Raw genomic sequence first — 26,017 nt, forward strand, 5'->3', positions numbered from 1 at the left:
CAGACCAAGATTCTGGTAATTTTCAGTTTCGGCAGGAAACTGTAAGGACTTATTTTGAATCGTGCAAGATGCAAATATTCAGTTCAATATTTTATGAAGGAGCTGCGCCAAAGAATTTAAGAAAACATTTCCAGCTGGGTAAATGCTTTTGGATTTTATTTAACCAAGGCTGGAATACAGTTTGGGGAAAAAATTAATGTGAAACCAGTAGTAATATTCCTTTAATCAAATGTAACTGGAATGCAGTGTTTCGTTGTGGAGCCCAGTAAAACTCAGGTATAACTATTGCATTAAAGCTGAAATAATAAATAGGTATTTTGATATATCCCTGATGCCTGAACAATATTTGCCTTGCAGTGGGAAATTAAAGATAATACTGTGAAATAAAGCAGTATCTGTTGAAGATGCTCCACTTGGGGTCATTAAAGGGAGAGGAGAGGAGAGGAGAGGAGAGGAGAGGAGAGGAGAGGAGAGGAGAGGAGAGGAGAGGGAAGGGAAGGAAAGGAAAGGAAAGGAAAGGAAAGGAAAGGAAAGGAAAGGAAAGGAAAGGAAAGGAAAGGAAAATGTGGGAAGGAAAGGGAAGGAAAGGAAAGGAAAGGAAAGGAAAGGAAAGGAAAGGAAAATGTGGGAAGGGAAGAAAAGGGAAGGAAAGGGAAGGGAAGGAAAGGGAAGGAAAGGAAAGGAAAGGAAAGGAAAGGAAAGGAAAGGAAAGGAAAATGTGGGAAGGGAAGGAAAATGTGGGAAGGGAAGGGAAGGGAAGGGAAGGGAAGGAAAGGAGGGGCGAGGAGAAAGGGAGGGAGAGGGAGGGAGAGGGAGGGAGGAGGAAGAGGAGAAACGGATGGAGAGAAAAGAGAGAGAGAGAGAGAAAGAAAGAAAGAAGGAAGGAAGGAAGGAAGGAAGGAAGGAAAGAACGAAAGAAAGAAAGAAAGAAAGAAAGAAAGAAAGAAAGAAAGAAAGAAAGAAAGAAAGAAAGAAGAGTAGCCCCATGGTGAGATATTTGGCAAATAAATTTAACAAAATAGATAAATAAATGTTGCTGTTGACTTCAGAATTGTTGTGAATAAGACATCTGGCAAAGAAACGGAGACCTACTCATGTAGAGGCATTCCTCCAAAGCCAACATGGCAACTGGGATCGTCTCCCCCTTTTTCATGTGCGTGCTGTGTTCAGTGGAGTAGGCCTCGGAACTCCTAGCCGTGATCCCCAACCTGTGAATGCCGGTGCACTCAACATGCTAGCAACTATATGAAACCTGGACTTAACGCTGGTTGAACTAGCGCTGGTTGCAATGGTTTTTTTTTTTAATTATTATTTGCCTGTTGCAAGATTTGGCTTTTCTGGGGTACACAGATAGTCCTCCACTTATGACCACAGTTGAGCCCAACATTTCTGTGGCTAAACGAGACATATTGTGAAGTGAGTTTTGCCCCCATTTTGCAACCTTTCTTGACACAGTTGTTAAGCCAAATCGCTGCGGTTGTTAAGTAAAGTAACTCGGTTGTTCAGCGAATCTGGATTTTCCCCTTTGACTTTGCTTGTCAAAAGGTCATGAAAGAGGCTCATGTGAGCACGGGACACTGCGACCGTCATAAATGTGAGTCGGTTGGCAAGCATCTAAATTTTGATCACACGACCATGACGCTATGCAACGGTTGTAAGTGTGAGAAACGGTCATAAGTTGCTTTTTTTTCCAGTGCTATTGCAAGGGTCACTAAACCAACTGTTGTAAAGTTGAGGCTACCTGTATCTCTAAGATCTATTGAACCTTATTTCTGAATAGACAGGTGTTGTACGAACGGCCTTCTACAGTGACGAAGGCTTTCCTAATTTCCATGGACAGAAGTCTCACAAATGAACCACCTCTGTCTGGGGAAGAGACAACCAAAAATATTTATTTTTCTTCAGCAGTTTAGGAGTCAGTTTCTTGGACATTACATGGCAAAGCCATTTTCAATAGAATAGAATAGAATAGAATAGAATAGAATAGAATAGAATAGAATAGAATAGAATAGAATAGAATAGAATAGAATAGAATAGAATAGAATAGAATAGATGGTGTGGCATGGCATGGCATGGCATAGCATAACATAGCATAGCATAGCATAGCATAGCATAGAATAGAATAGATGGCGTGGCATGGGGTGGGGTGGCGTGGGGTGGAGTGGCATGGCGTGGCGTGGGGTGGGGTGGCGTGGCGTGGGGTGGCGTGGCGTGGCGTGGCGTGGCATGGCGTGGGGTGGGGTGGCGTAGGGTAGAATAGGATAGGGTAGGGTAGGATAGGAAAGAAAAAAGAAAAAGGAAAGGAAAGGAAAGGAAAGGAAAGGAAAGGAAAGGAAGGAAAGGAAAGGAAAGGAAAGGAAAGGAAAGGAAAGGAAAGGAAAGGAAAGGAAAGGAAAGGAAGGAAAGGAAAGGAAAGGAAAGGAAAGGAAGGTTAGGGAAGGAAAGGAAAGGAAAGGAAAGGAAAGGAAAGGAAAGGAAAGGAATTTGAAGGAAGGAAAGGAAAGGAAAGGAAGGAAAGGAAAGGAAGACAAGGGGAGGAAAGGAAAGGAAGGAAAGGAAAGGAAAGGAAAGGAAGACAAGGGAAGGAAAGGAAAGGAAAAGAAGGAAGGGAAGGGAAGGAGGAAGGAAAGGAAAGGAAAGGAAAGGAAAGGAAAGGAAAGGAAAGGAAAGGAAAGGAAAGGAAAGGAAAGGAAAGGAAAGGAAAGGAAAGGAAAGGAAAAGATGGCATGGCCTGGCATGGCATGGCATGGCATGGGATCAGTGGTGGGGTTCTACCAGTTCACCCTGTTTCGGTCAAACCAGTAGTGCAGCAACAGGAGGCTCCGCCCACCTGCCCAGACGTCATCACGGATGCTCTGCACATGCGCAGAAGCGCCGCACACTCTCACATTTCCAAACCAGTAGCGAAGGGAAGTGAAACCCACTACTGGATAGGATAGGACAGGATAGGATAGGATAGGATAGGATAGGATAGGATAGGATAGGATAGGATAGGATAGGATAGGATAGGACAGCACAGGATAACAACTTTATTGTCACTTTGAATGTACACTAATCGGCATACATTAAAATGAAATTTCATTGCATACAGCTCTCAAAAGGTCACCAACTCCAATATACACTACTACATCACTATGACAAAGTAAATAAATACAAAAGTATACATATACCCACATACACATATATATGTGACAGAGAGAAACAGCACAGTCTAGTTCAGATGTTTACATATACGTGGCGAGAAAAAAGAATCCTGAGAGTTTTCAAGATGGATGGCATAAGGAACAAAGCTGCTCCAGAATATGGTAGTCCTGCTATAGCTACTTCAAAGCTACTCCCAGAGGGGAGCGACAGAAACAGGCCGTAAAGTGGGTGTGTGGGGTCTCTAACAATGCTTCGAGATCTAAGCTCATAGCGGTATATAAGCAGTATCCTGAATGACGGGAAGCCAGCTTCCTATAATTTTCTCCACTGTCCTCACCACTCTCTGTAGGGGTTTTCTATCTGAGGAACTGCGGCCGCCAAACCAAACAGGGATGCAGTTTGTTAAGACACTTTCATTCGTGCCTCTGTAAAAAATGGCCAGGACTGAAGGAGAAAGATATGTTCTCCTCATCCGACGCAGGCCATTGCAGGCACTGGTTTTCACACTTCACTGTGGTATATGTCTAAAATTTGGCTTTGGTTCTGAGCTCTCCTGTTGACTTTTTTATTTATTTTTTTTAGAAATCATGACATCCCTTGCTATATGTCTTAACAAGCCTTCCTATTTCTTTGTTTCTTTTTCTTTTCAGAATTACCCTACGGCTGGGAGAAAATTGACGATCCCATCTATGGCACTTATTATGTGGAGTAAGTTTTTCAAACTGTTATTAATTGCCTGTTAATCCGGTATCAGCTATGGTTCAGGTCCCATGTGGCACTTCAGGTCAAAAAGAAAGTAGTCCATGGTGGCTTTCCTTGCTCCTGGACACCTTAAGATGGGACAGAAAATAGAAGGCCCAACTGAAGAAAAAAAGTAATACGATATAATCCTCGAATTACGACCACAATGGAGCCTCAAATTTCCGTTGCTAAGCAAGACGGTTGTTCAGTGAGTTTTGACCCATTTTTCTTGCCATGGTTGTTAAGTGAATCACTGACTGGGGCGGTGGCCTAGAGGTGGAGCTCTCACCTCACAATCAGGAGGCTGTGCGTTCGATCCTAGGTAGAGGCAGATATTTCTCTCTCTGGGCACACTGAGAATATATCTGTAAAAAATGGCCAGGACTGAAGGAGAAAGATATGTTCTCCTCATCCGACGCAGGCCACTGCAGGCACTGGTTTTCACACTTCACTGTGGTATATGTCTAAAATTTGGCTTTGGTTCTGAGCTCTCCTGTTGACTTTTTTTATTTATTTTTTTTAGAAATCATGACATCCCTTGCTATATGTCTTAACAAGCCTTCCTATTTCTTTGTTTCTTTTTCTTTTCAGAATTACCCTACGGCTGGGAGAAAATTGACGATCCCATCTATGGCACTTATTATGTGGAGTAAGTTTTTCAAACTGTTATTAATTGCCTATTAATCCGGTATCAGCTATGGTTCAGGTCCCATGTGGCACTTCAGGTCAAAAAGAAAGTAGTCCATGGTGGTTTTCCTTGCTCCTGGACACCTTAAGATGGGACAGAAAATAGAAGGCCCAACTGAAGAAAAAAAATAATACGATATAATCCTCGAATTACGACCACAATGGAGCCTCAAATTTCTGTTGCTAAGCAAGACGGTTGTTCAGTGAGTTTTGACCCATTTTTCTTGCCATGGTTGTTAAGTGAATCACTGACTGGTGCGGTGGCCTAGAGGTGGAGTTCTCGCCTCACAATCAGGAGGCTGTGCGTTCGATCCTAGGTAGAGGCAGATATTTCTCTCTCTGGGCACACTGAGAATATATCTGTAAAAAAACAACAGCTCCACATTGGTGACAGGAAGGGCATCTGGCCAGTACACTCAGCTCCATTCAGTTGCCCAGACTGCATCCCGCAAGGGATTATGGGGTCGTTAAAAGAGGATGGTTGTTAAGTGAATCACTGCATTAAGTTAGTAACATGTTTGTTAAGTGAGTCTGGTTTCCCCATTGACTCTGCTTGTCAGAAGGTCGCCAAAGGGGATCACATGACCCTGGGATACCGCAACCGTCATAAATGTGAGTCAGTTGCCAAGCATTTGAATTTTGATCACGTGACCATGGGGTGCTGCAATGGTCATACGTGTTAAAAATAGTTATAGGTCACTTTTTTCAGTGGTATCTTCAAATGGTCACTTAAATGAATGGTTGTATGTAGGGCAGGGGTATCAAACTCAAGGCCCATGTGGTTGGATGTGGTCGGATCTGGCCCATGGGGCCATCCTGGTTTACTCAACGCGAAGAGCATTGGGCCAGCGTGGCTTCGGCCCGGTCTACCCAATGTGAAAAGGAAACCCAAGCAGTTTGGGGAGTGGCTTCAAGATGGCCACGCCCACCCAGTCAGCCACACACCCCTGGTCCCCCCGAGGTCAACCACAGCCCTCATGCGGCCCTCTATGAAATTGAGTTTGACACCCCTGATATAGAGGAAGTTACTCGTAACGCTCTTTTCAAGAGTGTTTTCCGTTGAAAAAAGTTACCTATTTTTGCACTCTTGCCATCTCATATTATTTATCATTTATTTGATATGGTCACCCAATTCTAGCGCTGTGCGGCTCCAGGCAGTTGGCTGTGAATGAAACTCCAGTCATGTGTCCGCAAAAATCTGAGGAAAAAAAAATCTGTTTTTCTGAAAAATGGCCAGACATACTGTATCTCAGGAAGATCTCTCCAGAAAATAGAAGGTTCCACAGAAGGTCTTCAGGGCCTCATCACTAATGTTGTTTAAGGAAGGTCCTCAAAGAATACTCTTCTATTAGAGCATGTGGGATGGAAAGATATCACTGGAGGTCAAGAGTTCTTGCCGATACCCGAATCCCATACCTTTCATGAAGGAATATCAGCATCAGTTGTCTTCTAGTACAAGGGACTCCAACCTTGGCCACTCTAAAACTTGTGGTCTTCAACTCCCAGAATTGGAACTGAAGTCCTCAAGATGCCAAGTCTCCAATCTTGGCAACATTAAGACTTGTGGATTTCCAACTCCCAGAATTTGGGAGGTGCTTTTTCAAAAGGCAACTGGAACTTCGTTTTTCCTTGAAGACGTTTCGCTTCTCATCCAAGAAGTTTCTTCAGTTCTGAACTGAAGGAGCTTCTTAGATGAGAAGCGAAGCGTCTTCAAGGGAAAACAAAGTCTAGTTGTTGTTGTTTTGAAAAAACACCTTTGGGACAACCATGAGCCGGATGACTGAGAAACTCCATAGACAAATTCTAGGAGTTGGAAGTCCAGAAGTCATAAACAGTAAGATTGGACTCGTTGTAGACCCTTGTTTTACTGCATGAGGACTAGAAGAGTTGCAGCATCAAATTGGAGCATTCTGCTGTGACCTAGGCCCAAGTAGTTATTACCAGACACAGTCGATCCTAAACAAACATATTTTATTAGAACATAATAAATTAGTAATTAGAATTACTTCATTCTCAGCTTAGTCCAAATTAATTCCAAAACAAAGTCCTTCAAAAACAGTCCTTCGGCCTTATCAAAAACCTTTGTCTTCTTTGGCACCCTGCCAAAGGCTTTTCTTGGCGAAGCATCACAAAGTTCAGACACAGGAGACGCTGACAAGAAACAATTGTAGCGACGTCGCTTTCCTACAAAGAGCCCAAGAGCCGTTGCTGCTCTTTTAAGCCTTATGGGAGGGGCCAATCATCTCCTGGCCTTACTCCCGAGTTGTCCTTTTTGCTTTAGCTGCTCTTGCCTTCTGGCAGTTTGTAGCATGCATGCACTAGGAACAGGCTCCTTCTGTTCCTCTGCCTCTCTGCTGGCTGTCTCTGGAGGCTCCAGAGTCCATGCATCGCTCCCAGATGGCCCTGGCCCCATCTCTGCCCCCGATGCAGAGCCCTTGTCTGGGCCTTCCCCTGACTCCAGGACTGACCCATTGTCCTCCACAGCCTCCTCACTGTCCGACTCTGCTGTTAGCTCCGCAGACTGCTGGCGGACCACAACACCGAACCTTCTCAGGGGACAAAATATCCATCCTAGAAAAGGCAGTGGTAGACCACTTGTGTATTTTTCCTAATAAGCCAACATGGAGGAGTTTTTGAGATCCTTAGGAGTTGAGTTTGGCTTAAAGTAAATTATTACCTCATTTCTGTATAGATATGTGTTATGCAAATGGGCTATTTATCATTCTAACGTGAATTTAAAAGACTGTTGTTTTACTGTTTGGTCTCATTTCATCTTGGTTTCTTTTTCTGCACACATTCTTGTGTTTCTTTGTAATTCTGTTAGTTTTTTAAAAAAAAAAATTCTTGAAGCTCCGTCTTATGGAAACTTGTCTATTGAAAGGCAAAAGAGCCCTGAAGAGATTTTGTACCTATTGTAAGATGCTACTAGAAGTTGGATCTTCTAATAAATCTGTCCCGGAGTGAAATGCTCCCAGTTTGGACCGGGTCACCTGATCCGGTAGCGATGGCGGTGGGTAGCTCGGAGTACTGGTAGCAAAAATCCCACCCCCATGCCCAGCTGAGCCGCGCGATCATCAGAAGGTTTTTTTCTTTACTTTTAAAAGCATATTTTCTTCGGCCGAAAAAATGCTTTTAAAAATAAAAAAAAGCCTTCTGATGATCGTGTGACTCAGCTGGGATCGTCAGAGCAGCCTTTTAAAAACATTTTTTCTACAATCTCTTCGGCTGAAGGGGTGTAGAAAAAATGCTTTTAAAAGGCTCCTCTGACAATCCCAGCTGAGTTGCCTGATCGTCAGAGGCTTTTTTTCTTTTAAAGGCAAAAAAAATGCTGTTAAAAGAAAAGCCTCTGACGATCAGGCAACTCAGCTGGGTTTGTCAGAAGAGCCTTTTAAAAGCATTTTTTCTACACCCCTTCATCCGAAGAGGTTGTAGAAAAAATGCATTTAAAAGTAAAAAAAAAAGTTGGCCATGCCCACCCAGTCACATTACCTCCACCACCAAGCCATGCCCAGAGAACCGGTAGTAACAAATTTTACATTTCATCACTGATCTGTTCCATGTTTTCCCACAAACTATAGACAGGAACACATTCATATTCTAACATCAGGACAGAGATGGTATTCAGCAGGTTCTGACCAGTTCTGGAGAACTGGTAGCAGAAATTTTGAGTAGTTTATAGAACCGGTAAATATCACCTGACTGGCCCCATACCCACCTATTCTCTATCTCCCGAGTCCCAGCTGATCGGGAGGGAATGGGGATTTTGTAGTAACCTTCCCCTGCCACACCCACCAAGCCACGCCCACAGAACTGGTGGTAAAAAAAATGAATCTCACCACTGATCAGGGAACGCCAAACTTGGCAACTTTAAGACTTGTGGACTTCAAGTCCCAGAATTCCTCAGCCAGCCATGCGGAATTCTGGGAGTTGAAGTCCAAAACTCTTTAAAATATCAAATTTGGAGACCCCCCCACCCCCGACTTACATGGCAATTTAACCCAGTCTTAAAAGTGCGTTTAAGTTAGTCACAGGGATCTTTTAAACTAATCCTGCAGTCGCTGAAGCGCCTTTGCAAAATAACGCTTTTTTTCCCCCGCCAACGTAAATCCTGAAAATGCTTGCCTTTTGTTCTCCCTCCAAAAATATAACTTAAGAGCACAATTTAGGCCGGCAGAAAGCTTCTCCTGATAAGTGGAGCAAAAGAAAAAAATTGCAAAAATAAAATAAGTGAAAAGGAGCGAGGGGTGAGAGTTGTTAATGCAACTCTGGGTTAAGATAACCTCCTTCGTGGCATTAAACCTATTTTACAAATTCCCACTATATGCATTTAGGAAGGAATTGTTAGTGTCAAGAGAAGCATGGCGTGGTCGCTTTTATCCTGCAGTATTAGACTCCAAATATGTAGTTTGGGAAGGAAAATGGGCAGCTCATGTCATCCAAAGATTTTATGTTAAAAAAGGGACAGCAAAATCAAAGGTTAGAATGAATACCCTCTAGAATGCCAAATAGATTTATTTTTCTTTCTGTTGACAACAAATTTCCTTGCAGACACAATGGAATGGAGTGGAAGGGAAGGGAAGGGAAGGGAAGGGAAGGGAAGGGAAGGGAAGGGAAGGGAAGGGAAGGGGAATTTGGAAGGGAAGGGAAGGGAAGGGAAGGGAAGGGAAGGGAAGGGAAGGGAAGGGAAGGAAAGGAAAGGAAAGGAAAGGGGAATTTGAAGGGAAGGGAAGGGAAGGAAAGGAAAGGGAAGGAAAGGAAAGGGAAGGAAAGGAAAGGAAAGGAAAGGAAAGGAAAGGGGAATTTGAAGGGAAGGGAAGGGAAGGAAAGGAAAGGAAAGGAAAGGAAAGGAAAGGAAAGGAAAGGAAAGGAAAGGAAAGGAAAGGAAAGGGGAATTTGAAGGGAAGGGAAGGCAAGGCAAGGGAAGGGAAGGGAAGGGAAGGAAAGGAAAGGAAAGGAAAGGAAAGGAAAGGAAAGGAAAGGAAAGGAAAGGAAAGGAAAGGAAAGGAAAGGAAAGGGGAATTTGAAGGGAAGGGAAGGGAAGGGAAGGGAAGGAAAGGAAAGGAAAGGAAAGGAAAGGAAAGGAAAGGGGAATTTGAAGGGAAGGGAAGGGAAGGGAAGGGAAGGAAGTAAATAGATGGGGAAGGGAAAGAAGGAGGAAAGGGGAGGGAAAGGGAAGTAGTGGAGTGGAGTGGAGTGGAGTAGAACAGAGCAGAGCAGAGCAGAACAGAACAGAACAGAACAGAACAGAACAGAACAGAAGATAGATACAGCTACCACTCATCAATGAAAGAATCAATCATTGAATCAACCAAAGCTAGTTTTCTATAGGATCGGGGCGGGTTTCAAAACCCGTCGCTATCGGTTCGCTCATGGGCGCGCACAGAAACATCCGGGTGGGTGGGCGGAGCCTCCCGCCACCGCCACTACCAGTTCGCCCGGTAGAGTCAGCAACAGACTATTATTAGATTCTAATCCGAAGGATTAATCATAGAACATAGAATAATGGAGTTGGAAGGGACCTTGGAGGTCCGCTATTCTGACTCCATACCATTCTGAACAATTGTTTGTCCAATCTCTTCTTTAAAAGTGTTGGAGCACTGACAGCTTCTGGAGACGAGCTAATCCATGGGTTGAATGTTCTCACCGTTTCTTCTTAGTTCTAGGTTGCTTCTCTCTTTGGTTAATGTCCACCCGTTGTTTCGTCTTCTGTCTTCAGGTGCTTTGGAAAATAGCTTGAATCTCACGTCTTTGTTGGAGCCCCTCAAGTATTGGAAGACTGATATCATGTCTCCCCTAGTCCTTCTTTTCATTAAACTAGACATACCCAATTCCTGCAACCGTTCTTCGTATGTTTTAGCCTCCAGTCCCCTAATCATCTTGGTTGGTCTTCTCTGGACTCTTTCTAGAGTCTCAGCATCTTTTTTAAATTGTGCTGAACAGAACTGGATGCAGTATTCCAGGAGTGATCCTATTAAGCCTTTGTAAAGCAGGCCTAGAACTTCATGTGATCTTCACTCTATCCATCTGTTAATGCCGTCTAGCAAATTGTATTGGCTTTTTTTGGGCTGTTGCTGCACACTGCTGGCTCCTGTTTAAAGGATTGTCCACTAGGACTAAGGGTGGCTCAGTGGCTAAGACACTGAGCTGGTCGATCGAAAGGTCGGCAGTTCAGCGGTTCGAATCCCTAGTGCCGCGTAACAGGGTGAGTTCCGGCGACTTGTCCCAGCTTCTGCCAACCTAGCACGTAAAAAATGCAAGTAGAAAAATAGGGACCACCTTTGGCGGGAAGGTATCAGCGTTCCGTGCGCCTTTGACGTTGAGTCAGGCCGGCCACATGACCACGGAGATGACCTCGGACAGCGCTGACTCTTCGGCTTTGAAACGGAGATGAGCACCGCCCCCTAGAGTCGGGAATGACTAGCACATATGTGCGAGGGGAACCTTTAGCTTTACCATTAGGACTCTAAGATCCCTCTTGGAGTCCTGTTTTATTTCTATGCAAGGAGTAAAAAACAGAAAGTAAAAAAATCTTTTCAAGATTCAGAATGAACAAACAAAGCGTAAAATCTTCAGAAATATCAGACCGATGTCAGGCACGGGAGCCGACAATGACAATGGATAGAGATAAAGACATATTTTGTATTTGGTTATGGTTTGCTATTAATCCGCCTTTTTTTTGTTTTTGGTCTGCTGTTTATAAATATTACCTGGATTTTTCCAAAGCCACAATCTATGTGTTCTCCAAAATTCTGTACTGAACACAAACGCCTAAGCGTTACATTTTTTAAAAAATTTTGTCACAACATTATATACAGGAACATATATTGAAAGGAAACAATAGGACAGGAACGGTAGGCACTTTTGTGCACTTATGCACGCCCCTTATAGTCCTCTTAGGAATGGGGTGAGGTCAATAGTAGACAGTTTTTGGTTAAAGCTTTTGGGATTATGGGAAGAGACCACAGAGTCAGGTAGTGTATTCCAAGCATTAACAACTCTGTTACTGAAGTCATATTTTCTGCAATCAAGTTTAAAGTGGTTAACTTTTTCCTTTTGGGAATTATAACGGATTGTACAGGGATTGAGACTAAATTGATTCTGAATTTAATAACAGCAGCAAGACTGTTGATTGGACAATACTGGAAGAAAGAAGAGGTACCTACAATAGAAGAATGGATACTGAAAGTCATTAATTTGGCTGAGATGGCTAAAATCTCAGCTTTTTTAAAAGACAATACGCAGGAAAGATATTTAATTGAATGGAAAAAATGGATTGATTATCTACAAAACAGATATCAGATTAAGAAATATCAGGTTGCCTTTGAATAATTAGAAAGTTATTTTATGTAATGGGGAGGGGGTTGGGAGATGAAAAGCTTTGGATGTGGTTATTTGGATTGGAAGGGAAAATTTTATTCTATGTTTGGTTTATGTATAACAATACCTTGTGATTGACCCGGGAAGCCGGGGGGGGGAGGGGGGAAGGGGTTTTTTTGGGAGGGAGGGGGGGGAAAAGGGGGAAAATGTTTTTGTTTTTTAAAACTCTTTCAATAAAAAAAAAAGTTTAAAGTGGTTAACATTAAGTTTGAATCTATTGTTTGCTCTTGTATTATTGCTATTGAAGCTGAAGTAGTCTTTAACAGGAAGGACATTGCAATAGATGATTCTGTGTGTGAAACACAGGTCTTGTCGGAGTCGGCGGAGTTCTAAATTTTCTAATCCCAGGATTTCAAGTCTGGTGGTATAAGGTATTTTGTTGTTTTCAGAGGAGCGGAGAACTCTTCTTGTAAAATGTTTCTGGACTCGTTCAATTGTATTAATGTCAGAGATGTGGTATGGGTTCCAGACAGGTGAGCTTTATTCAAGAATGGGTCTTTTGTTTATTTTTCTCTTTGTTTATTTATTTATTTATTTATTATTTGTTTATTTTACTCTTTTAAATTTGCTAACAAATATTTTCGAGGGAAAGGGCCACTAATTCCTGATAGTCAACAAAATATAATGGTAACAATCAACGTACAATTACATCTGCAGCTAGCCCTCAACTTACGACCACAATGGAGCCGAAAATTTATGTCGTTAAATGAGACATAGGTTAAGTGAGTTTTGCCCCCATTTTACGACCTTTCTTGCCACCCTCGTTAAGGGAATCACCACAGTTGATAAGTTAGCCACACGGTTGTTAAGTGAATCTGGACTTTGCTGGTCAGAAGGTTGCAAATGAATCAGTTGCCAAGCCACTGAATTTTGATCCCGTGATCCTGGGGATGCAGCAAAGGTTTTAAGTGTGAAAAACGGTCATAAGTCACTTTTATCTGTGCCTTTGAGCGGTCGGTAAATGAACTGTTGTAAATCGAGGACTACTGGTACACCCTGGGATTGCAGCCGGATTGTTATTTCCAGCATTTTACAATTCGCTTTTTTAAAAAAGAATGAAAGGAGAGAACTAGTGTTGTGCCTCGTCCTCCCTCCTCTCCTCAGCCGGGCCCCTCCTGTCGCCTCCCGGGCCTGCTATCAGATTCAGAGTCTGATAATGAAGAGGAACAGCCTGGCATGCCTCCAGCCCCCAGCCCTGGCCCCATGCCTGGACAGAATGTCAGGAATGAACAAACAAACCTCACTCCTACAGCGTGTGAGCAGGGAGCCAGCCACGTGCGGGAATTACCAGCAGCAGATCCAGAGGAAGAGAATTCACAGTGGGAGGATCCCCGCTTCCGGAGATCTGAGAGGCGATGTCAGCAGAAGGAAGGGAGGAGCAGGCCTGGATAAGTGCTGAGTCATGGAGCCACACCCCACAGCCTATATAAAGGATCGGCTTGAGTCAACCAACTTTGAGTCAAGCAAAGTCTCCTTTAGTTTGCTGAAGTCACAACTTGATTCCTGCCTGCCCTGAGAAATCTGAAAGGAATTTGGCAAAGCTGCAGAGGCTTCGTGGCCACGCTTGATACGGACTTCCTAGACCCGGTCATCGGAGGGGGAGGGGGACACGACAACTGGTTTGTTATTTGTACCAACTCTTTCCCTCACTGAAAGGCAACTAAGTTAGTCTCGAGAACTTGGGAAAGCAACCAGGCGTATCATGCGTGTATGTCTATTTGTTGTTGGCCTATTTCTAAACAAGCCAAGTACACAACGGCTTCTTTGGAAGCTGCCTGATTGCCAGAGGTGGGATTCATTTACTTTCCCTACTGGGTCGCAAATGTGAGCGCGCCAGTGGTGGGTTGACCCCGGTTTGGATCGGTTCTATAGAACCGGTAGTGAAACCCGTGGGAGTCTCCGCCCACCGACCCAGATGTCATCATAGGTGATCTGCATATGTGAACCGGTAGTAAAGGTAAGTAGAACCCACTCCTGGAGCGTGCGCACGTCTGTGCATGCACATGACCTTCTGCACATGTGCAGTACTCAGGCATTACATCCGGGTGGGTGGGCGGAGCCTCCCACAATCGCTGCTACCTTTTCGCCCGATCCAGAGGCAACCGGCTGATGCCTATTGGATAGCAAGAACAATTCTCTCTAATGTGTTTTTTTGCCAATCAAATCTAGACTTCCTGGTCTCTAAGATTTATCCGAGTTCTCCATCAGATAAATCCGGTAAATCCATCCTGTGATTTACTTTGATACTCTCGACTATTAATGCTTCATATGTAGGAGAAGGAGTGGTAGAACCTGCGGGCGGAGTCAAAAGAGGAATAGGTCTAGAATCTCTACGCATTCATAAGTCCAACCTCCCCCCTTGAATTCTGTGGATCTTTATCTAACCCCTATCAGTTGAGCAGATTCCTGTTCATAGGCTTTTAGCAATGAAGTACTTTAATTGAACCTTCACATGAGAATCTGGTCTTTCATGCCTGATACTTTAGCTCTTTCTATTTGTCAGGGTATAATGAGTTAACAGCTGTAAGATGATGGGAAGCTGTAAGCGGGCGCAGCCGAAAGCTGATGCAATAGAATGAGGCAGTAAAGTTAAGAAGCTGGGTCAGAAGCTGCCTATATAAAGGAATCCATTAGAGGACGTTCCTTCTCCTGGAGCCTTCTCCTCCTGTATTGTACTTCTTGTTCTCTCGTCGTGTGTATCATTGCTCTTCGTTGTATCTGCAGCTGTAAAGGAAAGGAATAGAATAGAATAGAATAGAATAGAATAGAATAGAATAGAATAGAATAGAATAGAATAGAATAGAATAGAATAGAATAGAATTTTTTATTGGCCAAGTATGATTGGACACACAAGGAATTTGTCTTGGTGCATATGCTCTCAGTGTACATAAAAAGTAAATATACCTACCACGCATAAGTTTGCAAATATTTCACTGTAGATAAAACCACTGTTAGTTATACTAAAAGGCCCTGTGTGGTGGGTGCTGTGTTTTGCTCCTGGGTTTATCTCAGAGTACTAGTTACGCTGCCTAAACTCTGACACTATTGCCTTTGGAGGCAAAGCTACTTATGTGTATCATTGACATGTAATTGTTTTTTCACGCCTAATTAAGCCTTGAAGGTGCAACCCTGTGATATAAATTCATACCTGTCGTTCAGGTCAGGATGTCGTGACATGACAGGCGTGACACGACTGACACCAGCAGATCGTTTTCATCCGTTGTGTCATGACACCCCCGGCTCCTTTAATTGGCACCAGAAAGTAGGCCTCTTTCTTGAAGTCCGGTCAATTCAGGTTTTCGCGAGGCGGTTTTTTTATTTTGTTTTGTTTTGTTTTTTTGAAAGGTTGACAATGGGTTTCTTTATCTTTTCAGCCACATAAATAGGAGGACCCAATTTGAAAATCCTGTTTTGGAAGCCAAAAGGAAGTTACAACACCGTACCATGCCCAACGCAGAACTTGGAATCAAGCCTTTGCCGGTCCAAAGTTTCCGAGGTACACTATTATCTCAGTGTCCACAATTCAAACGGGACCAATTCTGTTTAGTTTGGTGTGATAGCTGTGACACGGTTTTGAAAACGTGAATATATATATATAGGAAACCTCTAATTTTTTTTCCCTCCCAAAATATATATATACATATTGAAAGATTGTAGCTAATTATCACAGTTCCTAAAATTCCAAAACTAGTAGGAATGGAGTATAAGTACGGGTTTAAATAGCTTTCTTAAATGTTGCCATGGTAAGCTTTTCTAACTCAACATGGGAGGGTGGGGGATTCTTTTCCAGTCTATTTAAAACAAAGCTATAACTGGTTATCTGGTAAGATTTGTTTTGCTAGACAGAATGAGAAAGAGCTAATTCAAAATAATAGTAAGAAGGTTATCCAGATGCAACTAGAGACGGATTGTTGAGTCCCAAGGGGAGCAGCATACGCCATCTTAGGTGGCAAAATCACACAATTGTGGTTAACTAAAGCCCCACTCTGTCTTTTTTATAGCAAAGAGGAAAGAGTGACTTCCAGTGGGTAGATAACAACAGCAGTAGCACTTATATACCGCTTCACAGTGCTTTTACAGTCCTCTCTAAGTGGTTTAGAGTCAGCATATTGCCCCCAACAATTTGGATCCTCGTTTTATCATCAGGACGGATGGCTGAGTCAACCTTGAGCCAGTCAGGACCGAACCGCTGACAGTGGGCAGAATTAGCCTGCAATACTGCATTCTAACCACTGTGCCACCATGGCGGAGATAGCAATAGCGCTTAGACTTATATACCGCTTCACAGTGCTGTTACACCCTCTCTAAGTGGTTTACAGAATCAGCCCATTGCCCCCAAACAATTTGGGCCCTCATTTTATTGACCTTGGAAGGATGGAAGGCTGAGTCAACCTTGAGCCGGCGAGAATTGAACTGCTGGCAGTGGGCAGAATTAGCCTGCAATACTGCATTGTAATCACTGTGCCACCAGGGCGTTCTTGGAATGATCTCAGTTGGTTCTTTTGGGTCCCGTTGTCCTCCATACACAACTGATACTAAATTGTGTGTGTTCTCTTTTTCCTTTACTTGCAAAAATGGAGGGTGAGAGAAAGAAGGACCACGATTGGCACAGGGGGAGGGGGAGGGTCATTCATTCTTTCCAAACTCCAATTGCGCACAGGAGAGACACTGATCTGGGGACCAAGACCAGCTTTATTTATTTGTTTTAGATGACCTAAGGGGAAAAAATGTTTTTCTTTCTTCTTCTACCCCCTGTCCTAGTTCTGGTCAAATGTCTGATCTACACAGATCTTAGAAACCAAATGGCAACTTGGGTAAAAGGCATAAGACATTCACCTGGTCTTGGTTATCTGAAATGATAATAGCAATAGCACCTGGATTTATATTCCACTTTACAGTGCTTTACAGCCCTTTCTGAGCGGTTTACAACGTCAGCCTATTGCCCCCAACAATCTGGGTTCTCGTTTTATCGTCCTCGGAAGGATGGAAGGCTGAGTCAACCTTGAGTCAATCAGGATCGAACTCCTGACAGTGGGCAGAGTCAGCTTGCAGTACTCTATTCTAATCACTGCACCCCCACGGCTCTAGAAATAAGCGTAGGAGTCTTGTGGAAGAATTTTTCCACAGGTTAATTCCACAGTAAATGGACCACCCTAGCAAAGGACGCGATGGCTCAGCGGCTAAGACACTGAGCTTGTTGATCGAAAGGTCAGCGGTTCAGCGGTTCGAATCCCTAGTGCCGTGTAATGGGGTGAGCTCCCCTTACTTGTCCCAGCTTCTGCCAACCTAGCAGTTCGAAAGCAGGTAAAAAAATGCAAGTAGAAAAATAGGGACCAGCTTTGGTGGGAAGGGAACAGCGTTCCATGCACCTTTGGCATTTAGTCATGTCGGCCACATAACCATGGAGACATCTTCTGACAGCACTGGCTCTTCGGCTTTGAAACGGAGATGAGCACCATCCCCTAGAGTCAGGAACGACTAGTACAAGAGGAACCTTTACCTTTAGCAAAGGATGGAAAAAGCTAAGCAGATACAGATCTGCTTGGCATTTAAGTGGGAAGCCATCCAGGTGTAGGTATCTATAAACCTACAACAAGAAGGCAGTGATCCATGGATGCGAACATTAGCAAAATGAGTATCAACCCAGATGTTGAGCTCCATTCAAGGAACTCTTTCCTTCTTTTTTTTTTTAACCTTACCTCTTGAGCTTAAGTTGAGAGAGATTTTATTACCTTGCCTTGCCAACCAGTGCGAGGCAGGGGTGAAATCCTCTGAAGTCTGCTACTGGTTCTGTGAATCTGCTACCAAGCATGTGCTTTGTGCGCATGCGCGCCTGAGACACACCCGCGCAGCGCTAAAAAAGGAACATTCTGAAGCCTTCCATGTCTGCAAAGGTAAGTAGAACGGCGAGGGAGGGGGAATCTGCTGTGCCACGCAATTTAGAAAGCAGGAAATCTGACGATTTTAGCTAATATAAATCGCGCATCACAGCTGATTGTCGCCCAGCTGATCGTCGGAAATACCAATTCGCCTGAACCGGTAGCATTTTGTTACTACTGTTCGCCCGAACCGGTCCGAACTGGTAGCATTTCACCTCTGCTGCGAGGCGACTCGATGCTCTGTTTGGTGGGAGAATGAACAATGCATATGTTATCCATGACTAAGTTAATGCACGCAATGGAACAAAGGGTGATTAACAGTCTGTATTGGTGCAGAGATTATTGACCTAAGACTCTACGCAAAGAATGAGGCTTCTTCTCCTTTATATCAGTAGACAACGCCTCTTCAACCTTACCTAGGCCCAAACATGTTCACCCGCGCCTTGCTCCTCAGAGGTCTCGCAGTGTGAGCGACCTGTCTCAATATCGGCGGGAAATTGCTGGAATGTACAGGCTGTATGGTACGTCCGAGTGCTGCTATTTACCTGGGCTGCACTTTTATCAAAAGTAGTGTGTTGAATTCTTTGCGCCCCCCCTGGAAAACAAAAACAAAAACAACCCCGAACACCTAGCTTTGGTTTTTTGTTTTGTTTTTTCACCACTTCCCATGATTTGATCACTTCTTGAAGCACCGGTTGATCCTCTGAGGTTTACCCATTTGCCGCCCTTTTCAAGGGCTCCCTCTAAAAGTGGATTCCTGGAGGGTTGAACCGGCCAGAGACTAAAACTCACGCTTGCGGAGGGATGAAAAACGTGCTGAGACGAACACGCACGTCCTAACGAGTGCATGCAGTCCCCCTTTGTGTGATTGAGAAGTCCGTCTTCCAATTGTTTTTGCAAATGATTTTTTTTTTTGACGCAATAATTTGATTAAATTGAGAAGTCACCGTCTGGCCAGTTTCTCACCCTTTCCAAAAGTCCCAACTCTGAATGAACAGAGAATTCATTAAGAGTCCGAACGGGAGGCTACTTTAGATAAACAAATCCTACCCTTGCTGGTTGATTTAGCTTGACGTAGAAAAAAATAATAATCATAACAACTCACTAATATCCTTGGTTCTCTCAAAACGCTTGCACTTTTACTTTGCTTCGACTCGTACAAACGCCACTTTGTCCCCGCTGCTGCTTTCGCTGCAATGTGTGAAGCCCAGCTCTTGCGTGTGTCTGTGTGCGCGCGTGTCCACAACCGCGGGGAGCAACCCAAACGTCTCATGTCTCCCTTTGTGTTGGCTCATGTAGAAAAACCCCTCTTCACCCGGGACGCCTCCCAGCTGAAAGGTACCTTCCTCAGCACAACCCTCAAGAAAAGCAATATGGGCTTTGGATTTACCATCATCGGTGGGGACGAGCCCGACGAATTTCTCCAGGTGAAGAGCGTCATTCCGGATGGGCCGGCGGCACAAGACAGCAAGATGGAAACAGGTAACAAGCCCACAGTTGGCGGTTTTATGTGTTGTTGTTGTTGTTGTTGTTGTTGTTATTATTATTATTATTATTATTTATTAGATTTTTATACCGCCCTTCTCCCGAAGGACTCAGGGCGGTTTACAGCCAAAGATAAGAACACAAGCAATATACAATTAAAACAAAATTAAAAAACGTATTAAATAATTGGCCGAAATTTAAAACATTTAAAATCTAAAAAACCCTTAAAATTCATCTAGAAATTTAACATAATTTAAAATTTAAAATTTAAGCCAGCCCCGCGCGAGTAAGTAAATACGTTTTCAGCTCGTGGCGAAAGGTCCGAAGATCAGGCACTTGGCGCAAGCCAGGGGGAAGTTCGTTCCAGAGGCGTAGGAGCCCCCACAGAGAAGGATCTTCCCCTGGGGGCCGCCAGCCGACATTGCTTGGCGGACGGCACCCTGAGAAGTCCCTCTCTGTGTGAGCGTACGGGTCGGTGGGAGGCGTGAGGTAACAGCAGGCGGTCCCGTAAGTGTTTAGTAGTCGGCAATATATATATTGCATTCTGCACCTCTGCAGGAATGTGTGTGTGTGTGCGTGTAGACATGTATGTATATATGTGTGTGTGTGTATGTATATGGGTATGGGTATGTGTGTTTGTGTATTTGTATGTGTATGTATTTATAGGTATGTATGTATGTGTACATTTATGTATATATATATATGCAGTGGTGGGATTCAGCCAGTTCACCCTGGTTCACCCAAACCGGTTGTTAACTTTTTGCACAGTTCAGCGAACTGGCTGGTCCCGCCCCTTGCCCCTCCCCTCCCTGTCATTCCTCCCCTGCCTTGAAAAAGGCAATGACAGGGGAGGGAGACTCGCTCTGGGTGGGGCAGCACCTTTGTTGGTGCAGATGGGCATGCATACCTTGGTCGCTCAAGAAGAGACACAATGTTGTGACTCCAGCCCCCGAACCTGGCCCCATGCCCGAAAGTGACTCTGAGAGTGAGGGGGAAGGGCCGGTAAGGCTTACCTCAGGAGCACCGATTCCTTTGGCCCAGCTCCAGGAGCCAGAACAAGACCAGTTGGAGGACATAATGAGGCCGTCATCCCCTGATTCCTCCCTTCCCCAGGCTACGCCTTCAGACCCAGCTGATAATAATAATAATCAAGCTTGGATCGACCCACGCTTCAAAAGATTAAAGAGGCGGCGTCATCAAAGGGAAGGGTGGGGCAGGAGCCCCACCCCACAGGATATATAAGGAGCTTTGGGACTGCTCTCATTCCATGGGAAGCAAAAATTAGCTGAACCGTTTCAAAGAGAGCTGAAAGTCTTGCTACGTGAGTCATTTGTTTGAACTTTGGCAGGCAGCTGCGATTTCTCTGCCAGGACTGATAAAAGCCATAAATCCACTGGCTGAAGGCCAGCTCGTGGGTCTGAAGTGGGGAAAGAGACAGAACACACAACCTGCTCTCCACCCCGAAACACTGGCCTGTCACGTTCATCACTGCAGCTGCCTCATGGCCTGCCCAGTGACCCAACCCGCACCGCCACTGCCTCTGCTGCTCTTACTACGTCATGACTGAAGTGGCCTGCATGTTGTTCTCACAGCGCCTTGCGCAGCACAGTGAAATTTAGTGCGCTTCACAATGGAGGAAATGGGGTCCCCTCCTCCTCCTGGAGCCTATTACAACGCGACCCTGCCTCCACTTGCCCCTGGCAACAGCAACTGTGTCAGCTGCAGCTGAGTCAGGTCAGCAGGCAGGCTATGAGGCAACAGTGACAAATGCGTCAGGCCAATGTCTCAGGGCAGAGCAGGTCGTGCGTCTCCCCAAATGACCGACGCGTGCGTGTCCATCTGCACCAACAAAGGCTGTAAGTAGCCACTCACCATTTCCTGCTGCAAAAATCTTTTTAAAAAAACCCTGACTGTCAGGCAGGAAGACCCAGGAAGAGATAGGTGCCTGCTGTGTCCTCTCTCACCTCTGTCCGAGTGATGGCTTAATTAGCCAGCACTATCAGCTCTGGCAGCAGAATAGCCAGCGTCTGCCAAGAGCCTCCGTTATCTTCCACGACGCTGGTGAGTCACTCAGAAACAAACTTCAGCTCTTAATCAGTGGATTTGCCTGTTACAAAGAGACACAGCAGTTCTCGTTGTCTTTTATATCCTGTGGGGTGTGGCTCCATGACTCAGCACTTCCTAGGCCTGCCCCATCCCTGCTTCTGTTGTTCCTGCCTCTCCTGCCTACAAAATCTAGGGTCCAACCAAGCCTGATTGCCGTCAGCTGGGTCTGAAGGCATGGCCTGGGGGGGGGAACGAGTCAGGGGACGGAGGCCTCGTTATGTCCTCCACCTGGCCTGCCTCTGGCTCCTGGAGCTGAGCCAGGGAAGCGGGTGCTCCCGAGGTAAGTCCTGATGGCCCTTCCCCCTCACTTTCCAAGTCACTTTCTGGCAGCAGGCCCGGCTCCAAGTCACTTTCTGGCAGCAGGCCAGGCTCCAAGTCACTTTCTGGCAGCAGGCCCGGCTCGGGGGGCGCAGACACAACAGTGCCGGAGAATCAGACCCAACTGCTTCTCTCCGCCGCAGTGCTTCCTAGATGGCTTACAGCTCCGAGCCCAAAGCGGCGAGATGAGAGGGCTGCCTTGAGCGCAAATGTACCCCAATGAAGGCGGAATGCTGTTACAAAGGCAACTACAGGGATGCTTCGCTCTCACACTAAGGCTCTGGCCATTGCCACCGCCACTTCGCCCCGCCTGCGCCACCCCACCTTGCCGTGAGTGATGTTGAGTTGGCCACGCCCACTCAGTCACAGGAAAAAAACCCAACCACAGCTACCCAACTGGTCATTAGGGAGAACTGGTTGTTAAGTTACTTGAATCGCGTCACTGTGTATATTTATGTGTGTGTGTGTACTGTATGTGTATGTATGTGTATGTGTATTTGTTTATATGTGTATATTGTATGTGTATGTATGAGTGTGTGTGTGTGTGTGTGTGTGTGTGTATGAGAGGTGGGATTCACTTACCTTCCCTACCGGTTAACAAATTCTGCGCATGGGCAGTAGTTGTGCATTACGTCCGGGCGGGTGGGCGGAGCCTCCTGCAGTCGCCCCTACCAGTTCATGCGATCCGGACAGAACCGTCTGAATCTCACCACTGGTGTATATGCATATGTGATCCCCTTTTGTGACCTTCTGACAAGCAAAGTCAATGGGGAAGCCAGATTCACTTAACAGCCGTGTTGCTAACTTAACTTAACTGCAGTGATTCACTTAACAACTGTGGCCAGAAAGGTCACAAAGTGGGGCAAAAGTCATTTTAAAAATGTCTCACTTAGCAACAGAAATTTGGGGCTCAATTGTGGTCGTAAAAGGCAAGGACTACCTATAATTACAATTTTAGTTCTTCTAAGTTATGCCTGCAGTTGAATCCTTCATTCTCATCTGGAATTCCAGTCGTGAAAGCGTTTATTTATTTATTTATTTTATTTATTTATTTATTAAATTTTTATACCGCCCTTCTCCCGAAGGACTCAGGGCGGTGTACAGCCAGGATAAAACTCAATATATATACAATTAAAACCAAAATTTAAAACAAAGCAAATTGCAAAAAAAGGCCGATATTAAAATTTTAAAAATTTATTTAAAACCCTAAGACAATAAAACCCAATTTAAAAAAGTAAAAACTATTATGCCAGTCCCGCTTGAATAAATAAATATGTTTTTAGTTCACGGCGAAAGGTCCGAAGATCAGGCACTTGGTGTAAGCCAGGGGGAAGTTCATTCCAGAGCGTCGGAGCTCCAACAGAGAAGGCCCTACTCCTGGGGGCCGCCCGCCGACACTGTTTGGCGGACGGCACCCTGAGAAGACCCTCTCTGTGGGAGCGTACGGGTCGGTGGGAGGCATAAGGTAACAGCAGGCGGTCTCGTAAGTACCCAGGTCCTTTGTTGCCCCAGAAGGATTCAGTATTTCTGACTAAACATAAACATAAATCTGTAATAGGGTCTCCTTCTTATTATTTTTTAATGAGCTAATTAATCGATATCTATTATCCATCCTTATTTCCTCTAAAGAGTTGGTCTGTATATCAGGGTCTTTTAATCTTTCCACCACCTCAAAAAATGCAGTGTATTTATACTGATCCATATACTGCAGTTCTATAGTCCTTTTTATCTTGTTACAAACGTACTACAATTCTTATATTTCTGAAAGGAAGTTTCAGAAGAATGATCCCAGCTTTTATTAATATTGTATTACTCCGAGAATTGAACTCCCTTGTCCTTTGTCTGTAATTCTTTTTGTTGCTGTCTTATTCAACTTTAATTTTCATTCAGTCTGAGTTGTCTGCAATGCCAGAATAATACCAGGGTGTCTCCATTTTATGTTAAGCAAAATCTTGATACGAACTTGTTGCTTGGACTTCAGAGTTATTGGATTTAAATCCCTAGACGGTTGCACTTTTATTGCATTTTTTTTTCCTAAGCTTCACCTGCCTTTCTTTCGGATCAAGCCAAGGGACATATTTTCTGTACGCTGTTGAAAACTTCAGATAAGCCTCAGTTTGAAATAAGACGTTTGAGTATTGTAAGAACTCATGATTTTCTAGATTCGTGAGAAAACTAATTAATATGAATCAAGAGTCAAATATTATAAAGAGAGCCAATGGTTTCACTTCGAATTTGCCAAAGAAATTATCTTTAGATAAGCGCTATATGTATTGTTGAGGGACATGTTGGCTCAGTGGCTAAGACGCTGAGCTTGTCGATCGAAAGGTTGGCAGTTCAGCGATTCGAATCCCTAATGCCATATAACGGGGTGATCTCCCGTGACTTATCCCAGCTTCTGCCAACCTAGCAGTTCGAAAGCACATAAAAAATGCCAGTAGAAAAATAGGGACCACCTTTGGTGGGAAGGTAACAGCCTTCCGTGTGCCTTTGGCATTGAGTCATGCCAGCCACATGACCATGGAGATGTCTTTGGACAGCGCTGGCTCTTCGGCTTTGAAACAGAGATGAGCATTGCCCCGTAGAGTCGGGAACGACTAGCACACATGTGTGAGGGAACCTTTACCTTTATATATAGATATACATCAAAATTCATGCTTATGGAGAAAGGGGGGAGGGGGGGAGAGAGAGAGAGAAAGAGAGGTTAGATAGATAGATTAGATTAGATAGATTAGATAGATAGATAATGATAGATTAGATCGATGATAGAATACATAGATAGATAGATAGATAGATAGATAGATAGATAGATAGATAGATAGATAGATAGATAGATAGATAGATAGATAGATAGATAGATAGAATGGATGGATGATAGAATAGATGATAGATAGATAGATAGATAGATAGATAGATAGATAGATAGATAGATAGATAGATAGATAGATAGATAGATAGATAGATAGAGATGGGTGGATGGGTGGATGGGTAAGTGGATAGATAGATAAATAATGATAGTTAGCTAGCTAGATGACAGACAGGCAGGCAGACAGAGAGAGAGAGAGATGGGTGGGTGGGTGGGTACATAGATAGATAGATAGATAGATAGATAGATAGATAGATAGATAGATAGATAGATAGATAGATAGATAGATAGATAATGATAGCTAGCTAGCTAGATGACAGACAGAGAGAGAGAGAGAGAGAGATGGGTGGGTGGATAGATAGATAGATAGATAGATAGATAGATAGATAGATAGATAGATAGATAGATAGATGGATGGATGGATGGATGGATGGATGGATGGATGGATGGATGGATGGATGGATGGATGGATGGATGGATGGATGGATGGATGGATGGGTGGGTGGGTGGGTGGGTGGTGGGTGGGTGGGTGGGTGGGTGGGTGGATGGATGGATGGATGGATGGATGGATGGATGTTCTTTACTTCTTATAATAATAATAATAATAATAATATTTTAATTTGTATACCGCCCTTCTCCCGAAGGACTCAGAGCAGTGCACAGCCAAAATACAAAAAGAACAACACATACAATACTGTTTTATTTAATTATTGTTACATTAAGTTTTGTCCTGGATTCTGTTTCTCCTTCATCCCTTTGTCTTCCTTGAAATTTCACTTTCATTTACAGGCAGTCCTTGACTTACAACCACAACTGAGCCCAAAATTTATGTTGCTAAGTGAAACATTGGAAAGCCATTTTCCTGCCACCGTAAAGTGAATCATTGCCATAGTTAACTTAGTAACACGGTCATTAAGTGAACCTGGCTTCTGCCTTGACTTTGCTCATGACCTCAGGGCATTGTGACCGTCCTAAAGATGAACCAGTTGTCAAGTGCCTGAATTTTGATCACAAGACCATGGGGTTGCTGGCACAGTGGTTTTTAAAAAAGTCACTTTTTTTCAATGCCGTGGTCACTGTGAACGGGCCCTAAGTGAACTGTTATAAGTCGAGGACTTCCTGTCCTTTTTAAATTATTTTAAAGAACCAAATAAAAATCGTTGAATTGTCCCTCGGTGAGTTCGGCAGCGTCAACAGAGGGATAGCATCAAGATCACAGGAAGTGTTGTTACCACTTTCTACTTTATATTAGTGAGGTTACACATGGAAGATTCTGCCCACCGGGAGACTAAAAAAGATCACCCGGTTGGCCCTTGAAAGAATGCAGAGAATGTATGGATAAGGGAACTAAGTTTGTTTAGCCAAACGAAGAGAAGGCTTAGGGATGACATCAGAGGTGGTATTTAGCCGGTTC

General features: G+C 44.1%; 1 protein-coding gene across 13 annotated transcripts in view; it reads left to right on the forward strand.

Moving 5' to 3' along the window:
• The window catches only part of MAGI2 (membrane associated guanylate kinase, WW and PDZ domain containing 2), a 755,967-nt gene that overhangs the window by 564,795 nt on the left and 165,155 nt on the right, over positions 1-26,017 (forward strand). For 9 of the 13 annotated variants that reach the window (XM_058190302.1, XM_058190300.1, XM_058190301.1 and 6 more), the window contains 4 exons: positions 4,477-4,534; positions 15,324-15,445; positions 18,221-18,349; positions 19,128-19,310. In XM_058190302.1, the coding sequence (XP_058046285.1) occupies positions 4,477-4,534; positions 15,324-15,445; positions 18,221-18,349; positions 19,128-19,310 (492 nt within the window). Of the gene's footprint in view, positions 1-3,794; positions 3,853-4,476; positions 4,535-15,323; positions 15,446-18,220; positions 18,350-19,127; positions 19,311-26,017 lie in introns of all 13 variants that reach the window. The other 4 variants (XM_058190303.1, XM_058190297.1, XM_058190292.1 and 1 more) reach the window with 3 other exon arrangements.

The sequence above is a fragment of the Ahaetulla prasina genome, chromosome 7 (assembly GCF_028640845.1).
Source record: "Ahaetulla prasina isolate Xishuangbanna chromosome 7, ASM2864084v1, whole genome shotgun sequence".
NCBI classification, from domain to species: domain Eukaryota; kingdom Metazoa; phylum Chordata; class Lepidosauria; order Squamata; family Colubridae; genus Ahaetulla; species Ahaetulla prasina.